Here is a 25,755-nt window from a genome sequence, read left to right as displayed (position 1 = left end):
GGCACCCAAGACTTAAGAAGTGATCTGTGTTCTAGCACAAGGGAGTACGGGAATGAAGAATCTAGGTGCTAAGAAGCCTGTGGTGGCATGGTACAGCATAAAGTGATCCTTCCAAATAAGCTCTTTGAAAAATTGTTCCTAGCAGCAGAGACTTCTGGGACAGCAGCTTGATTTAAACCAAGCTGGGAGTCCTGTGGCTTCCCCAGAATGAGTGTAGAGCTACAGCCCTGCGTTGACATGCCCTCTGACCTATGGATCCCCCAAGTGAGTGGATCATCCAGATGAGTGAAGAATACCTGCTTCTGTCCTTCCACACTGCTGTGGGATAATGCTCTGTACACTGTAAAGATTTGTCACTCATATTGGTTTAATAAAATTCTGATTGGCCAGTAGCCAGGTAGGAAGTATAGGCAGATTAACCAGATAGGAGAATTCTGGGAAGAGGAAAGGCGCAGAGAGTCAGTCACCACCCAGACACAGAGGAAGCAAGACAAAAATGCTGCACTGAGAATAGATCCCAAGCCATGTGACTAAATATAGATGAGAATTATGGATTGATTTAAGTTGTAAGAGCTAGTTAATAATAAGCCTGAGCTAATAGACCAAACAGTTTAAAATTAATGTAAGCCTCTATCTGTTTCTTTGGAACTGAATGACTCTGGAACTGGACAAGACAGAAACTTCTGTCTATACCACATCCTGCTGAAGTAAAGAACAACCATGGGGATGAGGCTGTCTATATCTCTCCAGACTCACCTAGGGTTTTCAGTTTCTCCTCACAGGCAGCCATTAAATCCTAGTAGACTAACAAAGTACAGGCTGGCCATCATTTCATCCTGCCCCTTTTCAGGTACATAGGGTTATATGAGCCCAAGACAGCCCTGCCAACCCCTCTGGTGGAAAAGCACATCTCTACTCTTGTTGTAGCTGGGAGACAACTGAGATGGTGGAAAGCCCTCTGAGAAAGGCACTGGAGGCAGAGGGTGCGCTTGGCTGCAAAAGCTCTCGTTTTCGACATCAGCTGTCATCTCTCAGCTCAGGCAGTCAACTCTGGATAAAGATGACTGTCAAATAAGAACCCTTGAAGTTCTTGTTCCTCCATGTTCCCAACAAGTGCCCATCAGCCAAGGAAGCAGATTGGTGTCTTTGCTTTGGTCTGGGACCCTGGGAAGTGTGAGTACTGAGCTTAGGAAGTTAGGAGCCTCCATACAGCATCAGCACACAGGGGAACTGATACATCGTCAGACCTGGGGGTGCCCACACTAATCACAGCTCAGTCCCCAGAACAAGGTTGCAGACAATGTCGTTTTGTCAGTCCCAGGTCATGGGATGACAGCATAGTTTCTAAAACGGTTCTGAGCAGGAGGAAGCTTTGCTTTCCTCTGCTCTCCTGCAGCACAGTCGCTAACTTGTGCTGCCTGTAATCGGTTCACAAGACAGATCAATCCTGTCGTTGTTTTTGTGTTCTGGAATTCTTGGTGCTTGGCTAAGGGTTCATCATCTTTTCCACTTGGCTAGTTTAAACTGAGATTGGCTTCGTAAGCTGTCTTACTCTATCCAAGTGAGGATGTGCGCGCAACGTTTCCTAGGTCAGCTGAAACCACCAGAGATGTGTCTGTAGGGCTGTAGCAATAGGTGGGGACATGACCCCCTCAAAAGTCCCCCATTGTTGCTTTCTTAGCAAGAGGGCAATATTTTCAAGCACAGAAGTCGCTGAACTCTGACGTGATGTTTGTGGTGCCCAGGATGAGTGAGAACCTTATTTCTACTGATTCTCCTCTTCTTGAGGTTGGTTTGAGCTTGCACCTGGCTTTGTATTCCCATTTTGGAGCCAGGATGTGTGCTCACATTCTACTTGCTTTTGGCTTCTGCAGTCCACCAGTGGTGTTCACTAGGTTCTACTTTCTCTTCCTCCTCCTCCACTTTTCTCCCTCCATCTCCTGATTTCCATCTCCATCACAGTAACTGTTGTCATCCTCAGAAAGGCCCTGCTTCTTCCTGCACACTTTCATATTTTTTACACTGGGTATATTATTTGCTTTTCTGGAAATTCATTCCCAAATCTACTGTGGCCTGTGGCCCAGATCTGTAGACACACATGGGCAGAGCCAAATAGCTTGATGCATGTATAAAGATCATAATAGGTTTTGTACAGTTACATTTTCCCTGGGTGTGAGGATTGGCATCATCCCCCTCCCATCTAGCTTCGCATGTTATAATAATCCACTGGCTGGAGATTTTTGGTAAAATCCAGCAGAGGTACAAAAGCCCTGGTGACAGCAGCAAACACCAACCCTTGATCTCCGTATCCTTGTGTTTTGCATTTGTGGATCAATAATGCTTTGGGGAAGAAGGATGAATTTGTACAAAATATGGATGATTTCTTTCTTCTTGTTCTCTTGAAAATACAGTAATGCTGCAATTTGTACATTGCAATGTTGATATTGTCAGCTATCTAGAGATGACTCAGAAGCATACAGGTCATTGGGTATAGAGTCTCTCTCTATGTAAGCAGCACACTATTTTATACAGGGACTGGAGTGTCGGAGGACATTTGTAGCCATGGGTGTCTGGGATAAAGAGGGGCATTTGTATACATGTACTGAAACTAGGAAGGCTATTCACATGCCACAAAAGCCTGGGTTGATCCGAGCATCTCTGGCCATCACAGAACATTTGAGTATCTTTTCTTCTCTTTTCTATTCCACGTAAGGCAATTTGGGGGTGATTCAGTAAATCAGGGTGACAGTATCTGTCTCTCAATCCTGTATGAAATTTTGCTGCATGCTTGGGCATTTGTCATGTGGCTGCAACCTCGGTAGAATCCTTGGGCTTGAGTTGTGCAACCAATTTGGCTGCCCCTATGCAGACTCGCTTTGCCAAGAACTTTCTGTTTCTTACTTTAATTTTCATCTCATAACTTTACTTAATTTTGCATACTCAAACCAGACTTCTTTCCTGCTGAGAACCCTCAGTCATGGATCACTAGTTTTTTGATTTCCAGCTGGGAAGTGAGCTGCAGTTTCTTGTGTCTCACTTGCACACACAGTGTGTTGGTCAATATGAGGATTAGATAGACCAAGGCCAGTGTATTTCCCTTACAGCTTAAAATGAGATGCCCAATGGGTGTCCCTGTGTCTTGTCTGAGGTTTCAATATCTTCTGACCACAAAAGAATTTTGTGTCAGATACTTGAGAATGAAAGAAAGTACCCCGGTGTCTTAGGGTTTTTATTGCTGTGAAAAGACATCATAATCATGGTAACTCTTATGAAGACATCCTTTAACTGGGGTACCTTGCTTACAGTTTCCCAAGTTCAAACCATTGTCATTATAACAGGAAACATGGCGGCATGTAGGCAGATGTAGTGATGGGTAGCTGAAAGTCCTACATCTTGCAGGCAACAGGATGTCAAATCAAAAGTCACAGTGAAGGAAACTTGTGCAAAAGAGACCTCAAAGCCCCCCCCCCTACAGTGACACACTTCCTCTAAAAATGGCACATCTTCTAATAGTGCTATTGTCTTTGGGGTCTATTTTCTTTCAAACCACCACAACAGGCACTGAGAGGAATAGTAGAATGTGCTTTACTCTACAGATGTCTTCCACTGCTCTGTTGTGCACTGAGCACAGTGAGTCCTTAGCTGTGCTGTTAAGCACAGAGACTCCTTGGCTGTGAAGTTGAGAACAGTGACTCCTTGGTGTGCAGTTGAGTGCAGTGACTCCTTGCTGTGTAGTTGAGTGCAGTGACTTCTTTGTGTGCAGTTGAGCGCAGTGACTCCTTGTTGTGCAGTTGAGCATGGTGACTCCTTGCTGTGCAGTTGAGCGCAGTGACTCCTTGCTGTGCAGTTGAGCGCAGTGACTCCTTGTTGTGCAGTTGAGCACGGTGACTCCTTGCTGTGCAGTTGAGCACAGTGACTCCTTGGTGTGCAGTTGGGCACAGTGACTCCTTGCTGTGCAGTTGAGCACAGTGACTCCTTGCTGTGCAGTTGAGTGCAGTGACTCCTTGGTGTGCAGTTGAGCACAGTGACTCCTTGCTGTGCAGTTGAGCACAGTGACTCCTTGGTGTGGAGTTGAGCACAGTGACTCCTTGGTGTGCAGTTGAGTGCAGTGACTCCTTGGTGTGCAGTTGAGTGCAGTGACTCCTTGGTGTGCAGTTGAGTGCAGTGACTCCTTGGTGTGCAGTTGAGCACAGTGACTCCTTGGTGTGCAGTTGAGTGCAGTGACTCCTTGCTGTGCAGTTGAGCACAGTGACTCCTTGGTGTGCAGTTGAGTGCAGTGACTCCTTGCTGTGCAGTTGAGCGCAGTGACTCCTTGGTGTGCAGTAGAGTACATTGACTTAGTGACTGTACAGTTTAGTGCCGCTCAAAGCTCACACAGTTCTGTTGTCAATCACAATGTGTTCATGCACAGGCACTCATGTGATATGGTATCAGCCACAGGAAATGTAGAGTTTCCCTTTCACTGCCCTTCTGTATGAGGCAGCTTGGCATGTGGAAAAGGCAAAACAAAACAAATACAAGACTTCATAGGCACAAAAAAAACACATGGGTGGGAGCATAGGTCATAGAGTTAAGAGCTGGGTGAACTGGGAGGTGATGCCTGTGCAGAATGCAAAGCATAGTTGAGGCCTCTGGACCGAGCTTGGTGGAAGGAAGTCTCTGAAGAAGATTTGGCATTTGGGTAAAGTCTACCATTGTTGGGAAGCAAAGATGTGTTTAAAGGGGGTTTAAGCATTTTCTAGGTTGAGCTCAGAGAAGACACGAGGGCCCTAATGTATAGAGAGATTGTCCAACAACCTAGAGCTTCTGTGTTTGAATTTCAGCTTTCCTCATAGGTGGTGTAGGACCCGCACACCTACCAGGTGGTCAAATGGCTCCTGTGGATGAAGTGGGGAAGGCAGATGGGCAATAGTCGCTGTAATCTGTAGATACGGTGTTCTACAAATGTCAGATTTGAAGAAATGATGTTTAAGGCTGGTGCTGAGATGCAGCAGATTGGAACCACAGAGTGGACCCTGAGAGGGACAGCTTTCGGGCCCCGATTTTCTAGGCACTAATATTAGGAACACACAAGAGTTTGTTGTTTGACTTTACCTAGCAAACATTTTCCTAAATCTGCCGGAAACACGCACTTTACCATTTAGTGCAGGTAAATGCTCCCTGGCGGTCCCAAACACCACACTGCCACCAAAGTGTCACCACATCCACAGATGCTCAAGTTGGTGGCTTTCTGATAAAACTCCCCAAATGACGACTGTGATAAGATTGGCTCTTTGAGGAGGCAGCTGGAGCTTTCTTCCATTCCCCCGCTTCCTCGGACTCAGCACTTTTCCTTTCTGCTCTGGATAAATTGCAGTTGATTTAAATGTACTGCAGATCCTTGCCATTTTATGGCTGATTGCTTCTGAGTAATAGGAGGAACATGTGTACATGCTTGACTGTGAATATATCTAAGGTGGTTGTGAGCCAATGGCAGAGAAGCAGAGGGCTTTGCTGGCTTCCACGGTCCTCTCCAACCCTTCCTTTTGATGAGACCAAGGGGCAGATTCTACATCAGTAAGCAGCAGAGGATGATGGGAGGGTCTATCTGCCTCGTGTGTCCATTTCTCTGCTTCCAGCTGTACCCTTCCTTCTGAGATGGGCGCAGCTCTGCTCTCACCCCGCTCAGCGCTGCTAGTCTACACAGCACTGACAAAGTTTCCTAGGGGTTGTTTTTGGTAGAGGGGCTGATTTCACGGTAACCACCATGCACCATGGGACTGCTGCAAATGCTTCAGAATGTCACATTGTCAAAATATCTATATTTCGGGCTCATAAGCTAGACAGCTCGTTTGGCTGCTAAACCCACAAGATGTTCAGCCATTTGTTGTGGTCTAAAAACTTTCCCCCTCGCTGGAAGAAAATAATCATCTATTGTTTCATATCATCTTGAGGTTCCTTTCTTGAGTTGTTTTTTTTTTTCTTTCTTCCTAAACATGAGAGGGTAGAAGTCAGGGGCTTCTGATAGGTGCGCTGGGCCTCTTCCTTATTGCCAGTCCTCAGAAAGAGGGCATGTTTCCTTACGAAGAGCGACTCTATATGAAACTAACTTTGCAATATTTGGGAGAATCTCTTCAGCTTTTCAACAGTGCATGAGAAAAAGGGAGAGTGACCTACAGATTTGGAGCATGGGGTGATGGGAATCAGTGCCCGAGACCCTGCTCGTGGCTCAGTATTATAGCAGGCTGGTATTCACTTGTTTTTATTTCATGGGAACATGGAGTTGATTTCTCCTTTTCTGTGTGTGGAGAACCTCCCCAAAGGCAAGCAGAAGATCACAGCCGGGGCTTCAGCTTGAGCAGGGAGGGGCAGAGGCAGCTGAGGTCTGAACAAAGGACAGTGAATAGAGGTGGCATCTCGAGGAGTAATTTCTAATTTCTGGTGGCGATGATCCATGACCATGGGGAGGTTTGGTCAGTAAAATGACAGCTAGAAGCAAAGAAAAACTCAGAACGGAAAGACCGCACTGGCAGCCTGTGCTGCTTTAAAAATAAATAAATAGAAACGCCCTCCCGTATTGAATGCACGGGGGAATGAGCACCTTGAATCAACAACTTTTTTTCTTTTAATTTGGGGATCAGGTCTTCTATTTCCAGCATCCAGTTTCTCCTGTTTTTATTGGCAAGCCTGACATCCTTATATTAATCCTGTTGTTTCAGTGGGAAGGAATTCAAGACTTTCCCTCTTCAGACCTGCAGGAGTAACTGAGGAGTTGGCTTGCCAGTTTGGCCAGCTCACACCCTGGGCCATGATTTACTCTTAACTGAGCTTCATTAGTGTTTGCCTGGAGGCAAAACCAGTAGGAGAAAAACAAACCACCGGAGTCTGATAGGAAGGAATACTCACTATCATTCCATCTATTCCCTAACTTCCCAGGGTTGCAGACAATTAAACCCATGAATGACAGTTGGTGTCGGTACCCAGTTCTCTCTCCACTAGAAAGGCGGGGCAGTGAATACCACAGAAAATAAGCCCTGTAGATTCTTCCATGTTACTGTAAACAATGCTACCCACCATGGTGGTAAGGACTGTTGTGAAGACAGCTGACCCCACACTTGGCAGACCAGACACCTGCTGCTTGAGTGGAGTGGTGTATCTCGGAGGATTCCGTCAGGGACAAGGGTGTCTAGTAAGGGGCCGCCTACTTTACCACTTGGGAATCGGATGAAGATCCATGAAAATAACACATAGAATTTATTAGAATTCTGGATCTTCCTCCTGGGTTCCCACAGCCATGTTCAGAGAGAATCTGGACTGTTGTCTCTTTCTTACGCTGTGGTGTAAGGACTCTCTGGGTTGGGTTGGAGCTGTACCACAGGATCCTGTAGGGCCTTGGGCACATTGCTTAACTCTCTAGGCTCAGTTTCCTCATCAGTAAAGGGAGCATGATAGTGGAACGTGTCGTATTGGCCTGATTGGAAAACTCAACAAGATCACTGGGGCATAGTTGTTAGATGAGAACCCGGCACGGAGGACACAAGTTTATAAATAAATACTGTACATAATCCTTTTCCATCTGTAGGGCAATGAGGCGTTTGAAGTCAAGGAATTCCACCTTCCTTATCTTGTATCATCTATTGTAGAGTTGGTGTGTTCATCTGTGCTCAAATAATTGCTCTCTAATATAGATGATAACGTATGGCATGTATACATCTATGAATCATCTGTAACATATATTCATACATAATATGTGGTGTGCTGCATGTTCCAATGCTATATATTAAATTATATAATGGGCATTCTATTTATATGTATATCATAATATAATATCATATATAATATATGATGGGCATTCCATTTATATGTATACCATACATATAGTATGGCAAATACTTAAAGTTAGGTGATATTAGAATTCAGATACTTAGGTGATATTAGAATTCCCGAGAAAAATATCTCGGTTGTTGTGTTGCCAACCGTGTTTGGACTCAGCTACTGAGTAATGAGTCAGTCACTCTGAAGTGATGATGAAATTAGGGAAGTAAAGAGAATCGAGGTTTGAATAGATACTTGCTGCTGACACCAGTTGTCCTCGTAAGAAAATACTCATGAATTCTCCAAGGGTTGTTTATATTGTGTTCAGATTCCCATCTTTTGTTAAGCCGATCATGTCTGCTAGAACTGTGGGTGGATTTGTGTGCAGAAATCACTGGCACTTCGTCCCCACATTTTATGTATCATGTAAATTGGTTTTGAGTTTAAAACTAAGTTGCTCCATAAAGTAATGCCCATATTATCCCAATTCGTGTGGTTAGAACGCATTGCCTTGCTTTTGAAAGCATATTCCACTTTGTGTTTTATTTTGATGTGTTATGTTCTTTTTTAAAGTGACTGTGTTTGCATGTGAATTTCTGTTGAGTTTCTTTTGAGCATGACTTATGTTTCATTTTGTGTTTCTTTTAGGTTTTGTTTTGTTTCATAAGATCCCACTGGATGGGTAGCTGAAATAAGGAAAAGACAAAGGAGGGCTGTGGCGCGTGTTGCTTGCCGCCCTCTGAGCTGGTCTCCTGGGACTCCCGTTGCTGATCCCAGGAAGTCCGCTTGTTTGGGGGTGTCTGGTGGAAATGGGGGTTCTCGGAGGATATCTGCAGCCTGCTTGTTGTAAGCTGTGGTTGGGGAACACCAAGGCAAAGGCAGGTCTCAGGCAGCTCAGAAGCAGTGGAAGAACGCACTGAGATTCACCTCTTCTTACAGTAGTTCAAATAGAGAATCTAAGGGAAATCTCATTGGGTCGCGTCTCTCTTCTAAAGGTGTGCTGTTTGACTATACTGGAAATGTGCTGACATCAATTGCTTCTGTTTATTAAAGGTGATTTTCAAGTTTAAAAGCCATGCATCTATCTATCTATCTATCTATCTATCTATCTATCTATCTATCTATCTATCTATCTATCTATCTATCTATCTATCTATCTATCTATCTAAAGTCATCGCTAGATCTAAGCGCACACTAAACGTCTAATCTGCCTGTAGCACTTCAGCATTTTCTGTTCTCTAATCCTTACTGACTTCTGTGATTTCTACCTGCAACCTCGGGGACTAAACAAGCTAAGGATGCATACACCATGCTTTGGGGACTTTGTGGTGTCACTAAAAGGCTCTTTGCTTTGCTGGCAGCAGAGATCCAAACTTTTAGTTTAGGTGTCAGAGCACACAATGCTAACGGTTGCTTAAGCCCATGCTTGTAGAATTTAGAGGCAGCGGCGGCAGCTGCTGCGTGGCCAGGGATGTGAATCTAGATTAAACATGGTCTGAGTGTAACTAACGGCAGACTATATGCATGTAGGGGGTTATCATCTTGACCCCTTTCATTGCCCACTGCGAACCACCTGTCTTTTTGGAGTCTGCCCAGCAAGAAGGCCTCACAGCGCACGCTGTTTGCATTACAGAACCGCGGTTTTTCCAGCGTGAATAGGCCCGCTGTGAGCAGGAGCACACGGTCTAAGGACAGTACCCGGGAGCTTGCTGCCCTACTGCTGGGTTTGCCTGGCTAGGAAAGCTCGTCCTGACCCCAGCAGCAAAGAGGCAGCAGGTTACTAATGAATGTGGGCTTTACAGTGACCATCCTCAGCGCTGAGAGGGCAGCCTTCTAGCTACCGATTGCTGCTGCCCCAACTATGCCCACTTTAATTTGACCCCAAGACCCCTCTCTCATTGACTTTGTCGCCACAGTAGGCTTTGTGAGCCCTGCCCCGGCTGCACCAGGCAGTAGCTTTGTCCTCCCCCTCCGACACTCCTTTCTTTTAGGTCCCCTTCAGAGCCAGTCTGGGACATTTCATTTCAAATCCACGCTCAACTCTATCACGCAAGCACATAGAGAACACAGCTGACATGGAAGCTTATTAGCATTTCCCCTTTTCAAAGGTAGTTTATCTTTAAGGATTCGCAGGTTTTTCTTTTAACAACCCCAGCATGTTTGGAAAGGGTTTTGAATGCTTTGTCAGTTTGGCATCAATCTTAATAAAGCCAGAACCCATTAGGCCCCACTTGATGTAAGACGAATACTGTGGTATTTTACACTATGTTGTCGCTGGACTCGGGTTTTTTGCGAGTCTGTGGGTTACAGTATTTGCCTTGGCCATCCATGCCTGTATCTGAAGAGGGCCAGGCGCTCCCCCAGGATCTCATGGGCTTTGTCTCCAGGTGCATGCTGGGTCTCAGCACAAGGAGGGCTCAGTGTCTTGTGCTTTCCCATGGCCCAGCTTGCCGCCGCTGAGTGACAGCTTCTGCCATGATGAAAATTTCTGCCTTTCCCAAAGGTGTCGGCTTACAAAGAGGTCAGCGAATAGCAGAGATCTTGACCCCTGAAAGGAAAATGAAATTAAAACTGCCAGCCAGGCAGGGCCTTCATGTGGCAAACACTCGTATATCTGCCATTTGGCACCAAAACAAAACAAAACAAAACAAAAAGCCCCAAACAATAAGAAACTTTTAAACTTTTCTGTTGTTCCATGGAGCCATAAGAGGGTGATGGATTATTTGAAGATCATTTTTTAAGTTTCTCAGATCAGAAAGAAACAAGGCAATCATTTCAGTGAGCAGCTGGGAGGAATACAGGGTAATTTTTGTTTTAAGCTATAAAGAAGTGGACAGATAAGGCAATTTAATATCTCAAAGGCCACTTGGCATCTTCCAGGGACTAACAAAAGCAGGTGGCTGTCACAAAATTGTTTCATATGGTCCCTGTGTTCTTTGTTTCTTTTCTTAAACACCAAGGGCTACCATTGCTAACACAGCCTTTCTTTTCTATACATTTCCTTTATTCTTGGCTTTTTTTTTGGTCCCCCAGAAGAAATCTCTTTGGGGGAGTCACAATGGTGTGTGTTTCATTTTACAGCATTAGGAAGGGAGAAGCGGTGTTTTTGCTGGAGTTAAGTCTGTGGGTCTCTAATTCCTCAGGAATTAGGGTTTGCAGTGCCAGGCAAGTCTCCTACACGCTCACAGTGGTCTAGGTGAGTCCACACCTGCCTGCCCCGGGGGCAGCTGTCACCTAGCCCAGCCAACCATGTCCCAGGGAACAGGACCTGAGTTTCCAAGTCTTCTCATTCCCTAAAGAAGATGTGAAACCTGGCTTTTTATGTGAAACTTCACTATTTTTAAAAAGTTGGCTCAGTTATTTTTAAAACATTATGTAGGCCAACAAAGCCTGCCTTTGGGCTGCCAGTTCGCTCCTTCTGTCTTCGACAGAGCCATTGTTCCTCACTGTATGTCTGCCTTTCCCTGCACTCACCTCTTCCCTGCCTACCACTGACAGCTGTGCTAAGCAAGCTGTGACATGGACTTCAGCAGCCCAGGGATGCACACCTGTCTGTCACCCTGTGACTCCTACCTAGCTGAGACCTCAGGCCGCTGACCTTGCCGGCTGTTCTCACGGTAGTACCTTCTCACCATCCTCCAAGGGCAGAGGCATCTGAGAAAGCCCCTCCCTCTGACTTACCTGACACAAATTCTTTCTCTTCTGCCTCGGAGAGCAGAAGGAGGTGAGAGAATACATACCCCATCTTCATGGCGTCATTAGTGGACTTAATATGGCCCTTGGTCACTGGAAAACAGGCACATCACCTCTAAAAGATGGGGTCCCACAGCTTGTTGACCCACCGCAGATGGGGTCTCTGAGGCCCTTAGGCAGCTGAGATGGAGTAACAAATGTCTTCTGACACCCCATCTTGGGTTTGCCAACAGCCAACATACAGACAGTCATAGGCTGGAGAAGGGCTGTCCCTCAGAGGGCAGGAGAGAGGACGTTAGAGAGAATCAGCTCAGGGATTCTCTCTTCCACTTGCCCAGTCAGCCCTGCCCCACAGCAAGGAACAACAGCTCATTCTGCTTTGGCCTCCTCACTCTTCTGGCTGCTGAACTAAGCTTGGAATGGCTAGGGTCTTGAAGCCTGTACTCACAGACCACTCTTGCACATGGGGTGCAGTTAGCAAGGGACGGAGCATGTGGCTGGGATGCAGTTTCAGGGAACGCTGGGTGTGAGAGGGAACTTGCTCCTGCTACCCCTCCCTGTCTCTAAACTGCCCTCATGATAAGAATGTTTTCTGATTTTATCGGCTGCTTTGCATAATTGTAACACACTCAACTTTTCTTTTCCTGTTGCAACTAGACTCTCAACCCTGTGCTGACTCTCCCGTCTCCATGAGGGGGTGATCCACACCTCCACCTGCTTTGGTAGCGCTGTCTAGAGTTCCTCCCTTTGTTCCTGTCTTGTTCTTTCACACTCTAGTTGAAACTCACTTCATCTTGTTTGGTCTAGACTCTAGACTCACGGAGAGGGCTCTGTTGAAGGGGAGCGATTCCACATAGCAGGGAGCTCAGGAAGTGGCTGCCTCCAGCTGTGTGGGCTGTACCAGCCTTTGTACATTATGATGACAGAGCTCCTGGGATCCTGGAGCTCAGAAGATCTGACCCCAAGACATCTGGTTCAGGAGATGCCATTAAGAGCATTCTGCCCCATCCACATACCCTCAATACTTGGCAATCGGTCAAGTTTACCTAAGGACACCTGGGACAGCTGAGGGACTCCTGAATCTAAATTGCTTCTGGGGTGAGTGCTGCCAGGTTTAAATCAGATTGACAGAATTTCCAGCCCAGAGAACTATATGACAATTTGTGCTGTAGAGGCATCTTCCCAGGGTGGCTAGCCATTTCCTTGTTCTGGTGTTCGGGAACAAAGGCCTCCTAGCTACCGGGACATGACTTAAGACCATTCACTCTGCATTAATCTAGACTCTCATCTCAGGGCAGCCAGTGCCGCTGGAGCCACATGGACCCCACCCTATAAGCTATTGTCTGCATTCAAAGTTTTAGTTTTCTTGGGAAGGAAATGCATAAGAAACAAATAAAAGAACCAGAATTCCCCCCCCCCCCAACTTACTTAGCAATACATTCAGGAGCTGACTTAGAGACAGCTATGAAGCAGCAGATGACTCCCAAGTCCCAACCCTATCAGGTTCAAATCCATCCACCGGAATCCAGAGGCAGCCCGGGACTCATTTTCATGCCTGTTTTTCCCCCTATAATATTCTGGGTTTTCAAGGCTCTTTTCCACATTTCCTGTAAACAATGCCTCTCATCTTTAAAGATTTTACTCTAAGTGCTGTTTTAACAATGTGGTTAAACTATAAATGTACTTGCTGGATCCATCCATTTCTTTAACAAGCCAATAAAGTTTTATAATTCCTCTCCATGTGTCCTGTGTTCTCTGTAGCTCATACCCTGTCTCCTGCCCCCAAACACACATCATCAGCCCTGCGTCACTGGGGGTTTTCAGAACTGAAGTATTGGGGGGTGAGAAATGTCACCTAGAATTTTGAGGGATCCCACCCACTGTGGACTCTGGAACAAGTCATAGCTAGGGAAGGACTTTGAAAGTTTCCATCAACAAGAATTACACATACAAGAGGCATGGTTGATGATTCTGACATTGTTTTCATTGGTTAAAGTATATTTGGTACAGAGTCTATTAAGAAGTCTTGTGGGATTTTTCCCAACAAAACTTTTATTTTCTTTAGAAAAGACTTGGGTGTTCTGTACCAGCAAGGGGACACACAGTGTCCTGTCAGTCACTAAGCAACTAGAGCTCAGATGCACAGAGCAACTTGTATGGCATAGGAAGGAGAATACAAGGATGGTGGTGACCATGGAGACACAACCAGATGTGCACTGTCCTGTCTGCCCACACTTTGCGTCCCTGTGTCTCCATTATAGTCTCGTCAGACCTTCCCTTCCCCATACCCCCTTTGGCCACAGACTAAAAATAAGATTTCCATGACTGCATCTTGGGCTTATTTGAGTCTGCCGCCACCTCTCACCCAGAAGGGATTAGCATCACCATTTCCAACAGTGCTTAACTTAGGTTTATTTTACCTTGCAGTCAAAAGGGGCTCTCCACAGGGTTTAAAGGACGGTGATGATAGTGAAGGGTGTTGCTTTTGCAAATATGAGCCAGACAGTATTCCACATGCTTCCTAGATCTCCTCACAGCACTATGGTACTTATTCAAACAGTACAGCTTCCATGGTTTAGTGGTCACCCCTCCTGGCCCTGGCAATTGAACAGAGATCATTCTTAACAAAAGTGAATCACCAGGCAGGCTACCCAGTCCCTGAGAAGGTGTTGGCTCTAAGTCTCATGAAGCCCTCAGGTGTTGGTGCCACCCAAGAACCCTTTGCAGGTCTTGCTGTGTGAGTGTGGCTTGATGGTAAACCTGGCACCTGCTTTGACATTTTTCTCGCATGAGGCAAGTTGTACCAAGAGCTTTCAGTGCCGATCACCTGGGAGGAATCCAGACGCATTTGCATTTTACGTCGTAGCTCATGGTGGATTTGCCATCAAGAGCATTTGTCCATCGATCTCCAGCCCTGCTCATCCTCCTCCAGGAGTTTCACTGTCTCATGAGCAATCCCAAGGGAATGCCTTAGCAGGGCTGGGTGTCACGGGAAGGGATGTGAAGGGCATATCCAGCTACCTCCATGGATGGGACCCAGACAGCAGAGCAAAGTGTCACAAAATGCCTGAGCTGCATGCAGCTCTTGGCCTCTGCAGCACAGAGAGGCAGAGCAGCCTCCCAGTGAATGGTCACATGGACACCCCCTTCTGGCAGTCCAGGACTGGGAGAGACTGCCAAGGGCATATGCTAATTTTCCAGTCATTTGGTCAAGCCCATCTCCCGCGCCACAAGATCTCAGAGTCTGTGTCTACTGAATTAAAATCTCTGTCCAACCACAAACTAAGGAGCAGTAAGCTTTTTCCTTCCTTCTGATATTTTTATTCTGTTTCCAAGGAGGGAAGGAGAAACATCTCTTGTGTTTATTTTCCACCCTTCTATCTCTTTTTAATAATCCTCATCAAAGTGTAATCTGTTAAATAAAAATGTAGGCTATGCTCTGTGCTATGAAGACGAGGAGTCAGCCTCAGGTGAGTTTGTGCAGCTCCAGCCAACACCCTAGTTTCACCAGCCTGTGTTGGCTTCCCAGCACTTGACCAGTTGGCATGTCAGCATGTCTTTGTAGAGAAGGCTGGATAGACATGCCTGGCACATTCTATGCATGGAAGACCTGCTCTACCAGGAGCAATATACAGGCCTGTAGTGGCTGTTACACTGCTCTGTCCCCAAATGGTCAGCCATCGCTAGAGGTGGTAAAGGCTTTGCCCTGCCATCATTCTCACTGCCTCATCATTGTCCCTTGTCCCTTTAACTCATGTACATCACTCTACCCAGAGTTGGCTGTGGTTTCTGTCCTACCTGGTCCCACAGCCATTCAGTCCCAAAGAAACACACAGAGATCTACATTAATTATAAACTGGTTGGTTTAGTAGCTCAGGATTTCTTATTAACTAATTCTTACATCTTAAATTAGACCATAATTCTTTTTCTGTGTTAGCCATGTGACTTGGTACCTTTTATCAGTGAGGCATTCTCATCTTGCTTCCTCTATGTCTGGGTGATGACTGCAGACTCAGCCTTTCCTCTTCCCAGAATTCTCCTGTTCTGGTTGCTCCACTTATACTTCCTGTCTGGCTACTGGCCATCCAGCATTATATTAAAGCAATACAAGAAACAAATCTTTACAGGGTAGAAGACCATTGTCCCACAGAACTTCCCCCATTTTTCAAAACAAAAACTCTGAATCTAATCTCCTTTGTTTAGCTTTTTTCCTGATAATTATCCACAACAACTTGTAACCAACACTCTAAACAAAGACAAACATCCACAATCCATTTTTTTGGGGAATATGGGCACAGTTTCTCAGGTTACTTCCTGCTGATTGGGGGTGCTAAAAATCTTATGGGGACCTAAGGAAAATTTAGAATTATGATCAAGTCCTTACTGGAGTATCCTGTGAGTCTTGATATTCTCAGTCTTGAGGCTGTTCTGGATATAGAATTTAGACATCTGGGCCATCCGCTCCTATTGGAGATTTTTCAGGGTCTTCCTTGATCAAACCTGATTTTTCTTAATCCAGAATGAATTCACAGTCTCTCATTTCCTGAGGAAACAAAAACAAAATATCTTCTCCAAAGTAGAATATCTTTTGACTTAAATTTTAAAGTTAAGGCATTTTCAAAATACATATGTTGAATTAATCCAGCAGCATTTATAATCAAATGTCTTTTAGTAGCTGTTGCTCCTTCCTCAGCATTCAAACAATTCAAAGACAGCACAATAACATACAGTATCCAGACTCTCTGTGTATTTTTCATCTTTATGTTGCTTTATTTTAAACTTTATTTTTTTATTTTTCTTTTTAATTTTGGGTTTTTTGAGATAGGGCTTCTCTGTGTATCTTTGGCTTTCCTGGAACTCACTCTGTAGACCAGGCTGTCCTTGAACTCTCAGAGATCCACCTGCCTCTGCCTTTCAAGTGCTGGGATTAAAGGTGTGTGCCACCACACCCAACTACTCTCTTTATTCCTTCCTTCCTTCCTTTCTTTCTATTTTTTTAGGGACTTTATCCTTTTTCTTTTCTGTCTCAAGCCTACATATATTTTTAAACACACTGTAAACCATTTAGAGGTTTTCTCCATCCAAATCTATGTTTACTGTATATCTCTCTTTTTCTGACCACATGAGTCTTTAATTTGCTAAGATTAAAGGCATGGCTTTGACGGCTGAATCCACCCTATTACTTAGCTTTCTGAGAGTTTAGCCTCATGGCAGAGATACCAGCTGGAATTATGTTTATTGCCACAACTCTATGGAGTTTCAAGGTCAATGCCATCACCAAGAAGCATGCTGTTAGCTATTCATAAACACCATTTAAGTGTTTGGGGGCAGGGTCTCTTAAAAGGGCTGCAAAGTTTTTAGCTAAAGCTGAGTCAGGAAGCCTCTCTTAATGAGACACACTTGCTTCTAGCAAAGAGAGCAAACCTGAGAAAATGCTGCTACCAAGAAGCCATGCTTAATTCTGTTCTTTTGTGTATAGAATTATTTCCCAAGATCTCTCAGGTTTTATGTGGATATAGTCCACATTTGTGCCCTTTGTTGACAGAGGTTTCTGTCCCACTGTGTCCCACAGCCATTCCATGTCAAAACACACACACACACACACACACACACACACACACACACACAGAAGTCTACATTAATTATAAACTGGTTGGCCTAATAGCTCAGGCTTCCTTATTAGCTAATTCTTACATCTTAAATTAGACTATAATTCTTGTCTGTGTTAGCCATGTGGCTTGGTACCTTTTTATCAGTGAGGCATTCTCATCTTGCTTCTGCTGCATCTGGGTGATGACTACAGACTCAGCCTTTCCTCTTCCCAGAATTCTCCTGTTTGCCCCATCTATACTTCCTGCCTGGCTACTGGCATTCATCCTAACTCTGTATAAACTGATATGAAGATCTCTACCCTTTTAACGTAACCCCTCCCATACATGCTTTTATCTTTCTTAAATAATTCCTCTACTTTTAATCTCACTGTCTTTCCATCCAGTACACTTCTTCATATCTAATTTTTATGCATTAAAAATGTTTAATTGGTTGGATGGAATCATATGGGTCGAGTTTGTGTTTGAGAGAGAAAAGCTCTAGTGAGACCATTTAGGCACACACACATGCACACACTCGTGCACACACACATCACACGCTCATCCACACACATGCACACACTCACATGCACACTCGTGCACGCACATGCACATGCGTGAGCACACACTCATGCACACACATGCACACTCAGGGCTCTTGCATACTTCCAGTCTTCTTTGACTCAATTAGATTTAATAACAGTGTGTAGACCATTCCACTTAATCATCTCCATGGTACTCACTACCCACAATGCTCCCATATAGTTAAAAAATTAAAATAAAAACCTTCCCATGTTGTATTTTTTTACGTTTTGTTTTTCCTTTAAAAAAAATAACAAGAAGCTTTGCTGAGAAGAAATTATTATAAATCCCACAAGGTTAGTGTTCTGTTCTGGATTCTAAAATGTAAGGGTTGAGTGGATTTCAAATTTGGCAAGCCCTCTGACTTGGCAAATACTCCTGTCCTTATTTATGGCAGCTCGGAAACTTCCACTTCCCAGGGCTTATACATGATGCTGCTGATTTTGTCTCCCTTTCCTTTCTCCATCTGAGTTATGAAATAACCAGCCTGAAGCCTCCCTTTTAATGTTAACCCTTCAGGGGGGAGGGAGAGGGAAAAAGAGAGAGGGAAGAGAGAAGGAGAGGGAGAGGGACAGAGAGACAGATAGCACTAATCTCCGTATTCTTGCTTGTCTTGGCATGAGATAAATTTCACGCAGGAAGCCCACTTTTTTTTCTGCGTCACTCAGCAAATGAAAAGCTGGAAACAAACGTTGAGGGTTAGGACATAGGTGATGACAAATCTCCAGCCTTCACTGTGGCCACAAAAGACCTGTTGATCAGAAGTCCTCCGAGGACCACCCCCCCCCCCACGCAAGTTTGAAGACAGAAGACAGAGCCTCTCTGAGACCTTTCCTAACAGCATGCTCAGGTGATGGGGTCCCCGCAGTCCCATTCTCTCAGAGAATTATCTGTACTGATAGTTCATCTGTATTTTAATAAATAAAGCTTGCCTGAAGATCAGAGAGTAAAACAGCTGCATTGATCAGCCTTACAGACCAGGCAGTGGTGGCACACACCTCTAATCCCAGTAGCCATACTAGTTTGCCATAGAAACCGGGCGGTAGTGGTGCACGCCTTTAATCACAGCCCTAGAGAGGGAGGAGACAGCTCTCACACAATCTCCTTCTTGTCCCAGCGGGGGGGGGGGGTCACCAGGACCCTAGAGGGGAGTGAGAATGGGATGGATAGGACAAGAGACACAAGAGATGGAGACAAGACAGGATTCTGATCAAGTCTCATTTGTTCAAGGGAATAATCCAGATACACACAGGATAAGGGAAACGAGGAAGTTCTTCTTGTGTATACAGGTAACTAAACAACTTACTAGGCAACCTAATCACGGCCTAATGGCCAGGTGAAAATGCAACATGCAGAAAAGTCAGAATGTTCAGAACACAGAAACAATGGAGCAGTAGCTCCTTGCAGAGTTAGTATTTGACCCAGAAGAACAGTAGGAGAAGCCAAGCACAACAGGGTGCGCAAAACTGATCCAGGGAGCAGTAAATCTCTCTCAGGTAGGGAGCAGTAAGTCTCTCTCAGGTAGGGAGCAGTAAGTCTCTCTCAGGTAGGGAGCAGTAAGTCTCTTACAGGTAGGGAGCAGTAAGTCTCCCACACTTTCTGAGATCCTGGAAGCAGAATCGCCATTTCGGACTGAGGCAGAGGTAAGAGTCAGTGGCTGATTGTCTTGCTTTTCTGACCTTCAGGTTGAACCCCAATATCTTTCTCTGGTGTTTTTTTTTATTAATTGAACTACAATTATGCAAGTGGAGGAAAAACTAAGAGATTGTCTTCTTCTTTCTCCTCTTTTTCTCACCCTTCTTTGCTTTTCTCTTTCACTTAACCCTATCCTCAGTTCTTGGGGCATATTCGCCCACTTGTTTGTTCACTCCAGAAGCGCTTCCCTCTTTGGAGTGTCGGCAGCATGTGGTCGCAGGGGCCTCCATGGTAGGGCGGAGCAGACTATAGACATTTCTTACTATTTATTGCTTTTGCACCTTCTTTCTTCCTCCTCCTCTTCTTCCTTTAACCTCTTCTTCTTCCTCCTCCTCCTCTTCTTGTCACTCTGTATCCCATGATGGCTTGCAGCTCACAGTAATCCACCTACCTCCACATGAACTGTGCTGGGATTACAGATGTGAGTCACTATGCATGACTGGACAATGAACACCTTCAAAGGACAAAGCGGGTCTTCTCTGACACCACGATACGGTTGGATCTGCTCTGCTTTCACCAGGAGAAACCTGAGAGAGGGGGACGATGGGAAGCCAAGGAAATCAGCAAGAGGCCCAGACTGCAAACTGGGAAAGCCCTTCAGAGCATGGGCGGAGGGGGAACAGGGTAAGCTGTGGGATGTCCATTCACTACGGAGGCCTCTCCAGGGCTGCTGGGGGTTTTGAACAACAGAAGAGCCCCTGGGAGTTACTCTTTCCCAGGATGGCCCTACCCTCTCATACTGTCAGTCTTAGTTACTGGTTTGAAGTGGCCTGGGGAAAGTACACCCTGTGCAGTTGGAGGGACAGAAGCAGAGTATGGTTGCAGATGGGGGATGGACGGCAGAGGACAGTGCGGATGGGGGATGGACGGCCGAGGACAGTGCGGATTGGGGATGGACGGCCGAGGACAGTGCGGATGGGGGATGGACGGCCGAGGACAGTGCGGATGGGGGATGGACGGCAGAGGACAGAGGACAGTGCGGATGGGGGATGGACGGCAGAGGACAGTGCGGATGGGGGATGGACGGCAGAGGACAGAGGACAGTGCGGATGGGGATGGACGGCAGAGGACAGTGCGGATGGGGATGGACGGCAGAGGACAGTGCGGATGGGGGATGGATGGCAGAGGACAGAGGACAGTGCGGATGGGGGATGGACGGCCGAGGACAGAGGACAGAGGATGGGGATGGACGGCAGAGGACAGAGGACAGTGCGGATGGGGGATGGACGGCAGAGGACAGAGAACAGTGCGGATGGGGGATGGACGGCCGAGGACAGAGGACAGAGGATGGGGATGGACGGCCGAGGACAGTGCGGATGGGGGATGGATGGCAGAGGACAGTGCGGATGGGGATGGACGGCAGAGGACAGAGGACAGAGGATGGGGATGGACGGCCGAGGACAGCGCGGATGGGGGATGGACGGCAGAGGACAGAGGACAGTGCGGATGGGGGATGGATGGCAGAGGACAGTACGGATGGAGGATGGGAGTCAGAGGACAGTGCGGATGGGGGATGGACGGCAGTGTACGTCTGCACAGGCTCTAGTCGGGCACGCTCTGTTACTGGGTCTGTGAGGAGCACCCTTCACAGAGGCTGTTGAAGATGCTCACTTATTTGAGCTCCACTGCACAGATGAGCTGGTTAATCTGCTTCTCCCACTATCTGCACAGCACACGTCATCAGGACGGTGCCCACACCCTCCATGCTGGACCACTGGGTCCCAGCACACCCTGGAACCTCTGCCTCCTTCAGCGACCCAGTGTATTTAGCCGATCTCACTCTTCGGCACGTACTCTGACTTCAGCAATTTGAACCATTTAAGATGCCCGTTGTGAGCTGTAACCAGCCTTTTGTTTTAATAACCGGAAACAACCAGCACACTGAGGCCTGGTTCTGTTTTTCTTGCCTCCATGCTAAAACCACACCGATTTTCTTTCATTCTGTATTTCTCGTCAAGCAAATTTCCTAGCGTGGCCTCCCTTGCTATTGATTCCTGTTCTCTCAGCAGAGTCTATGGAGATGAATATCAACGCCTTGCCAGGAGGGTGGGTGAGATGGGGAGGCACCGGCGATGCATCTTCTTAGACAGTAACTCTGCCCTGCTCCCCTGGGGATTGCTTTAAACAGGATTGAGGCCTTATACAGAGTCTATACACTAGATTGAATGTTTTCTAGAATGTGCTAGAATCTTGGCTGTAGACTCAAAGAACTGCAGAGACTTGGAGGAATCCTGAGCACATGTGGAGAACTGACAAAGGCTGGTTCAGTGCACAGGGTGGAGCCATTTCAGCTCCAGTTCTACTTTCTGTATAGAAATACAGGTTTGGGGAAAATAAGTTCAATTTTTCAACTTTAAGTGAGATCTGGGATTTTCTATTAGACTTCCCAGTTTCTGACTGTTGGCAACGCCCATGGCATTTTTTAGAATTCCCCAGTAGCCAAACCAAACCGTCTTTATGCCAAGTCATGGTTGTTGTGACCTTGCTGGACAGTCAGCCTGCGTCCTTCAGGCTCGGTGCCTCCTCACAGTCTTGAGTGGAGGGCACTATCTGCCAACTGAGCATCCCAGAGGCGTGGAGAACTGGATGTAACCTGTCTGCCTACACAGCAGGTGTTCTGTGCTCGGGCTCTGTGCTCTCTGCTAATCCATTCTTCTGGATTAGCCTGGAGGGTTTGCTCTCCGTGAACTCAAGCTTCCTCCCTGGTGTCCTGTAGACCTTTTCCACTCTCCCACCTCCAAACTCTTTCATTTCTCCATGACATCCACACTGGAGGCTGAAACCCACCTCTGTGGTGATGCTCTGTTTGTGGTCTAACAAATAAGGCTGGCCTGGCTCACACCTTTAATCCCAGGATTTGGGAGTCACAGCCTTTAATCCCAGCACAGGGAGAGGGAGACAGGGGTTATGGCTGGGCGGAGAGAGGCATATAAGGTGGGCGGAGACAGGAACTCAAGGCATTCAGTCCGAGGATCTGTACACAGGCTACCTACCCCTTTCAGCCTGAGGATTTCGTGGAGGTAAGAACAAGTGCCTGGCTGCTCTACTTCACTGATCTTTCAGCTTTCACCCACTAATATCTGACTCCAGGTTTTTATTATTAAGGCCAATTAGAATTCATGGAACACCTCCTGGCCCTTCTTACCATTCACTGAGCCTGCATCCCAAGACCTAAGTGCAGCCCTGATCATTAACACACCCTTAGCTTGGTAACTTGTGAATGTAGCTCGGTGGACTCCAGGCATGTTGATGCCGCTTACAGGATTTACTTCTTTTCTTTCATGTGTACCAACATTTTGCCTGCCTATGTGTGTGTGCACCTTGGGAATGCCTGGTGCCTGCAGCGGTCAGAGGGGGCGCATATCCCCTGGAACTGCAGTTATAACTGGTTGTTAGTCACTGTGTGGGTGCTGGGAGCAGAACCCTGGCCCTCTGCAGGAGTATCCTGTGCTCTTAACTGCTGAGTCGTTTATCCAGCCCCACGTCCAAGTGCGTTAGAAGGGTGTTCAAGCTCCAGGCCGTTTTGTTCCCATGCACCACCCTCACCCAGTTCCACAGTTTCTTTGCCTTATGCTCCCGCAAGCCTCTCCCTCCCTCTACCCCATAGGTCTTTCCGTCAGAGTCCTGCCATCCAGTCACAGAAAAACTCTGGCCTTGGGCCTTGCTTCTCCATGTGTACGATTTCTTTTCCACAAAATGAGGCGACACATATCTATGATGCTGGGCGACCTGGAGAATTAAATGGGAAATCGTCTGATAAGCCGCCTGGCAGTATGTGAAGTGCAGCTGCAGGGCACGGTGGCAGAGACTTCACGACCAGCTCAATTCGCAACCGCCTCCCAGGAGCTGATACAGCTCTGCACACAGAAGGAAGCTGTGTCTCTTTACTGGACTAGCACTGCTCATGTCCGATCACGTAGCATGCAGAGTGTGTGTGTGTGAGGGGTGGGGGGCTCTCCAGCTTCATGCAGTTGCATGATTGGAAACACACCTTGCTCCAGCCACATCATCATGGGTTTCAAATGAACTAAAAGAAGCATATGTGACCCCCTAACTGGGTCACTGTGGTTACGTCGTGGGAACATTTGTGGCTGAGGCTGTGTGAGACCTCAGGTTCTGTGAGACCTCAGGCTGAAAGGCTTCATTAGAAATAGGGAGTTGCTCAGGGAAGAGGCAGCAATATGTTAAGTTTTAAGAACTCAAGTGAAGTCAAATCTACCTAAAGGACAATCCAAACTGTGTGTTTTGGGGGGGGGTGTTTCTGACATAGGGTAGGAATATCTTCAAATTAGACACTCAGGGTCACAGCAATACATGGTTACAAGCTTGGTGATATTGTTTAGAAACCTCTTTCTTCGTTGTGGAGGTCAGAAGCTGAAATTGAGGTGTTGGTGGTGTTGGCATCTTCTAACATCTAGGGGGTGCCTGGACTTCTGGTCATTGCTGGCAATTGTTGGCATTCGTAGGCTTGTAGACATACCACTACACTCTTTGGTTTTGTCCTTGTGTTATCCTCTCTGGCTTCGGTGTCCTCTTCTCTTTAGTAATGATTTGTCATTAGGCTTCGGGACAGTTTTAGAGGAACTTTCTTCTGAATGGATCACTATATCAGGTCCCACGAATAAAGACCGGAAGCATTTTTCTGGAAACCACTCTCAACACACAGCCCCTAAGGGGCTTCACATGGTGGAGACTTACAAACCCAAAGCCCCTCTTTATTTCTGGTATCACAAGGGCTTGGGAGAATGATTTTATATGACGTCACAGTGTAGCATGAGTTATGAGGATAAACTTTAAGGGAACTTCAGTTTTAGGGGCTATACCTAACAGTCTTTAAAGAACCTGAGAGAACTGTCACCTTCTTCAGTAGTATAGATATGTGGCCAGCAGAGGGGATTCTATGGAAATTCCCACTGAGAGATAACACAGGTTTCCCGCCTCACACAGGTGTCCCACCTCACATGGGTGTCCTACCTCACACGGGTGTCCCACCTCACACGGGTGTCCCGCCTCACATGGGTGTCCCACCTCACATGGGTGTCCCGCCTCACACGGGTGTCCCACCTCACAGTGCAGCACAAAGCATCGAGGAAAATAGCTTCAGAGACAGGAGCTGGCAGGATAGAGAGGGCAGCCCTCCAGCAGACATGACCACTGCTCATTCATTCATTCTGCCAGCGTCTTGCCTCTTCTTCAAGTCCTGACTGAGTCCTGGGCCCAGAGGTGTGGACGACAGTCCTGTCTGCATGGAGCTGCGTTCTCAGACTTCAGTTCCAGCTGTCTGGAATCCCAGCCTATGGCTTCTAACGTCACCTGCTTTTCAGAGAGAAGCAAAACTGGCTTTCTGTGAAATGTGATTTTTCTCACGTGTTGGTAGACAACTCACATTTGGAAAAGAAAGCAAAGGGCCTGGCAAGAGCTGCCTGTAGCAGCCGGCCTGTGACCTTGGGGTGGAATGTCACGATGTTGGCCTTCAGAAATAGTTCTCTAACATCTGAGTTTTCATCTAATTCTCATTTTCTTCCTGACCTCGTTGGAAGCTGCCGATAACTTGTCTTTCTAACTAACTTCAGCCTTCCAGCTTTTTCTCTCCAACTCCATCCCAAGTCTTTGATTACTTTCCCGTGTTATTGGGGCTCCAGATACCTCGCGGCATCGTGCACTCCTCCTCAGCCTTCCTCCTTTGGGGAGGCGGCCTCATCTCTACACTCTTCTAGATTAGTGCCCGTTTTCTGACTCCACCGGCCCAATTTTCTCAGCCACTGAGCTGTGTTGACTCCCAACCTTAGGTGTGATATTAATTTCTCTCCAAGGGGCACAGATTTAATAGATTTTTTAATTAACATTTTGTAAAAGTGGAGCTATCGTGCTATACAGTAGACTGATACAAATGTCTGTAATCACATTTCTGGCACTTTATCTGGGGAATGGTCTAGAAATGTGTGCTTTAACCCTTTCCTAAAACACCTGACTCATGGACAGGCCTCTCGGCGCACACCTCTAACAGGCTCCGTTGTCATGACAACAAAGAGTCTCATTTGTCAAAGAGCTATAACTTCATTTTATGTTGAAGCTAAAATTTTATCTTTTTGGATTTATTCTCGTGACAGGGAAGTTTTTGAATTCCCATAAATATGCTGCTTCTCCCTAATTCCGCTTCTCTTTAGGGAGAGTCGAGCCTGTGGATGAAACTCTTACCTACAGATGAATCTTTTATCTGTTCCTAGAAGAACTTAAACGCGCTCATTAACAACAAAAGCCGTCTCCCACATGTGATTGAATATTATTTTATTTCTTAAAAAAAAAAGGAAACTCAAATGAAAATTTTCACTTGTTTGTTTTGCCTGGCAAAATAAAGTCCAGTGCACAGGCAGAATGCGGAAGCCCGCGAACATTCCTGCTC

The 25,755-nt window shown here is 46.4% G+C and overlaps 1 protein-coding gene across 7 annotated transcripts in view; it reads left to right on the top strand.

Annotated features, from left to right (window-relative positions):
* The window catches only part of Ntrk2 (neurotrophic receptor tyrosine kinase 2), a 326,602-nt gene that overhangs the window by 119,055 nt on the left and 181,792 nt on the right, over positions 1-25,755 (top strand). For 4 of the 7 annotated variants that reach the window (XM_075969427.1, XM_075969428.1, XM_075969426.1 and 1 more), the window contains exon 13: positions 8,443-13,227. The exons of the other annotated variants lie outside the window; for them this stretch is intronic. In XM_075969427.1, coding sequence (XP_075825542.1) covers positions 8,443-8,480 — 38 coding nt within the window. In that variant the 3' untranslated portion in view covers positions 8,481-13,227. Of the gene's footprint in view, positions 1-8,442; positions 13,228-25,755 lie in introns of those variants that run through there. 7 annotated transcript variants of the gene reach the window in all.

The sequence above is a fragment of the Microtus pennsylvanicus genome, chromosome 4 (assembly GCF_037038515.1).
Source record: "Microtus pennsylvanicus isolate mMicPen1 chromosome 4, mMicPen1.hap1, whole genome shotgun sequence".
Lineage (NCBI taxonomy): Eukaryota > Metazoa > Chordata > Mammalia > Rodentia > Cricetidae > Microtus > Microtus pennsylvanicus.
Note: the sequence above shows the minus strand (reverse complement) of the source record. Positions and strands in the feature narration are given on the sequence as shown.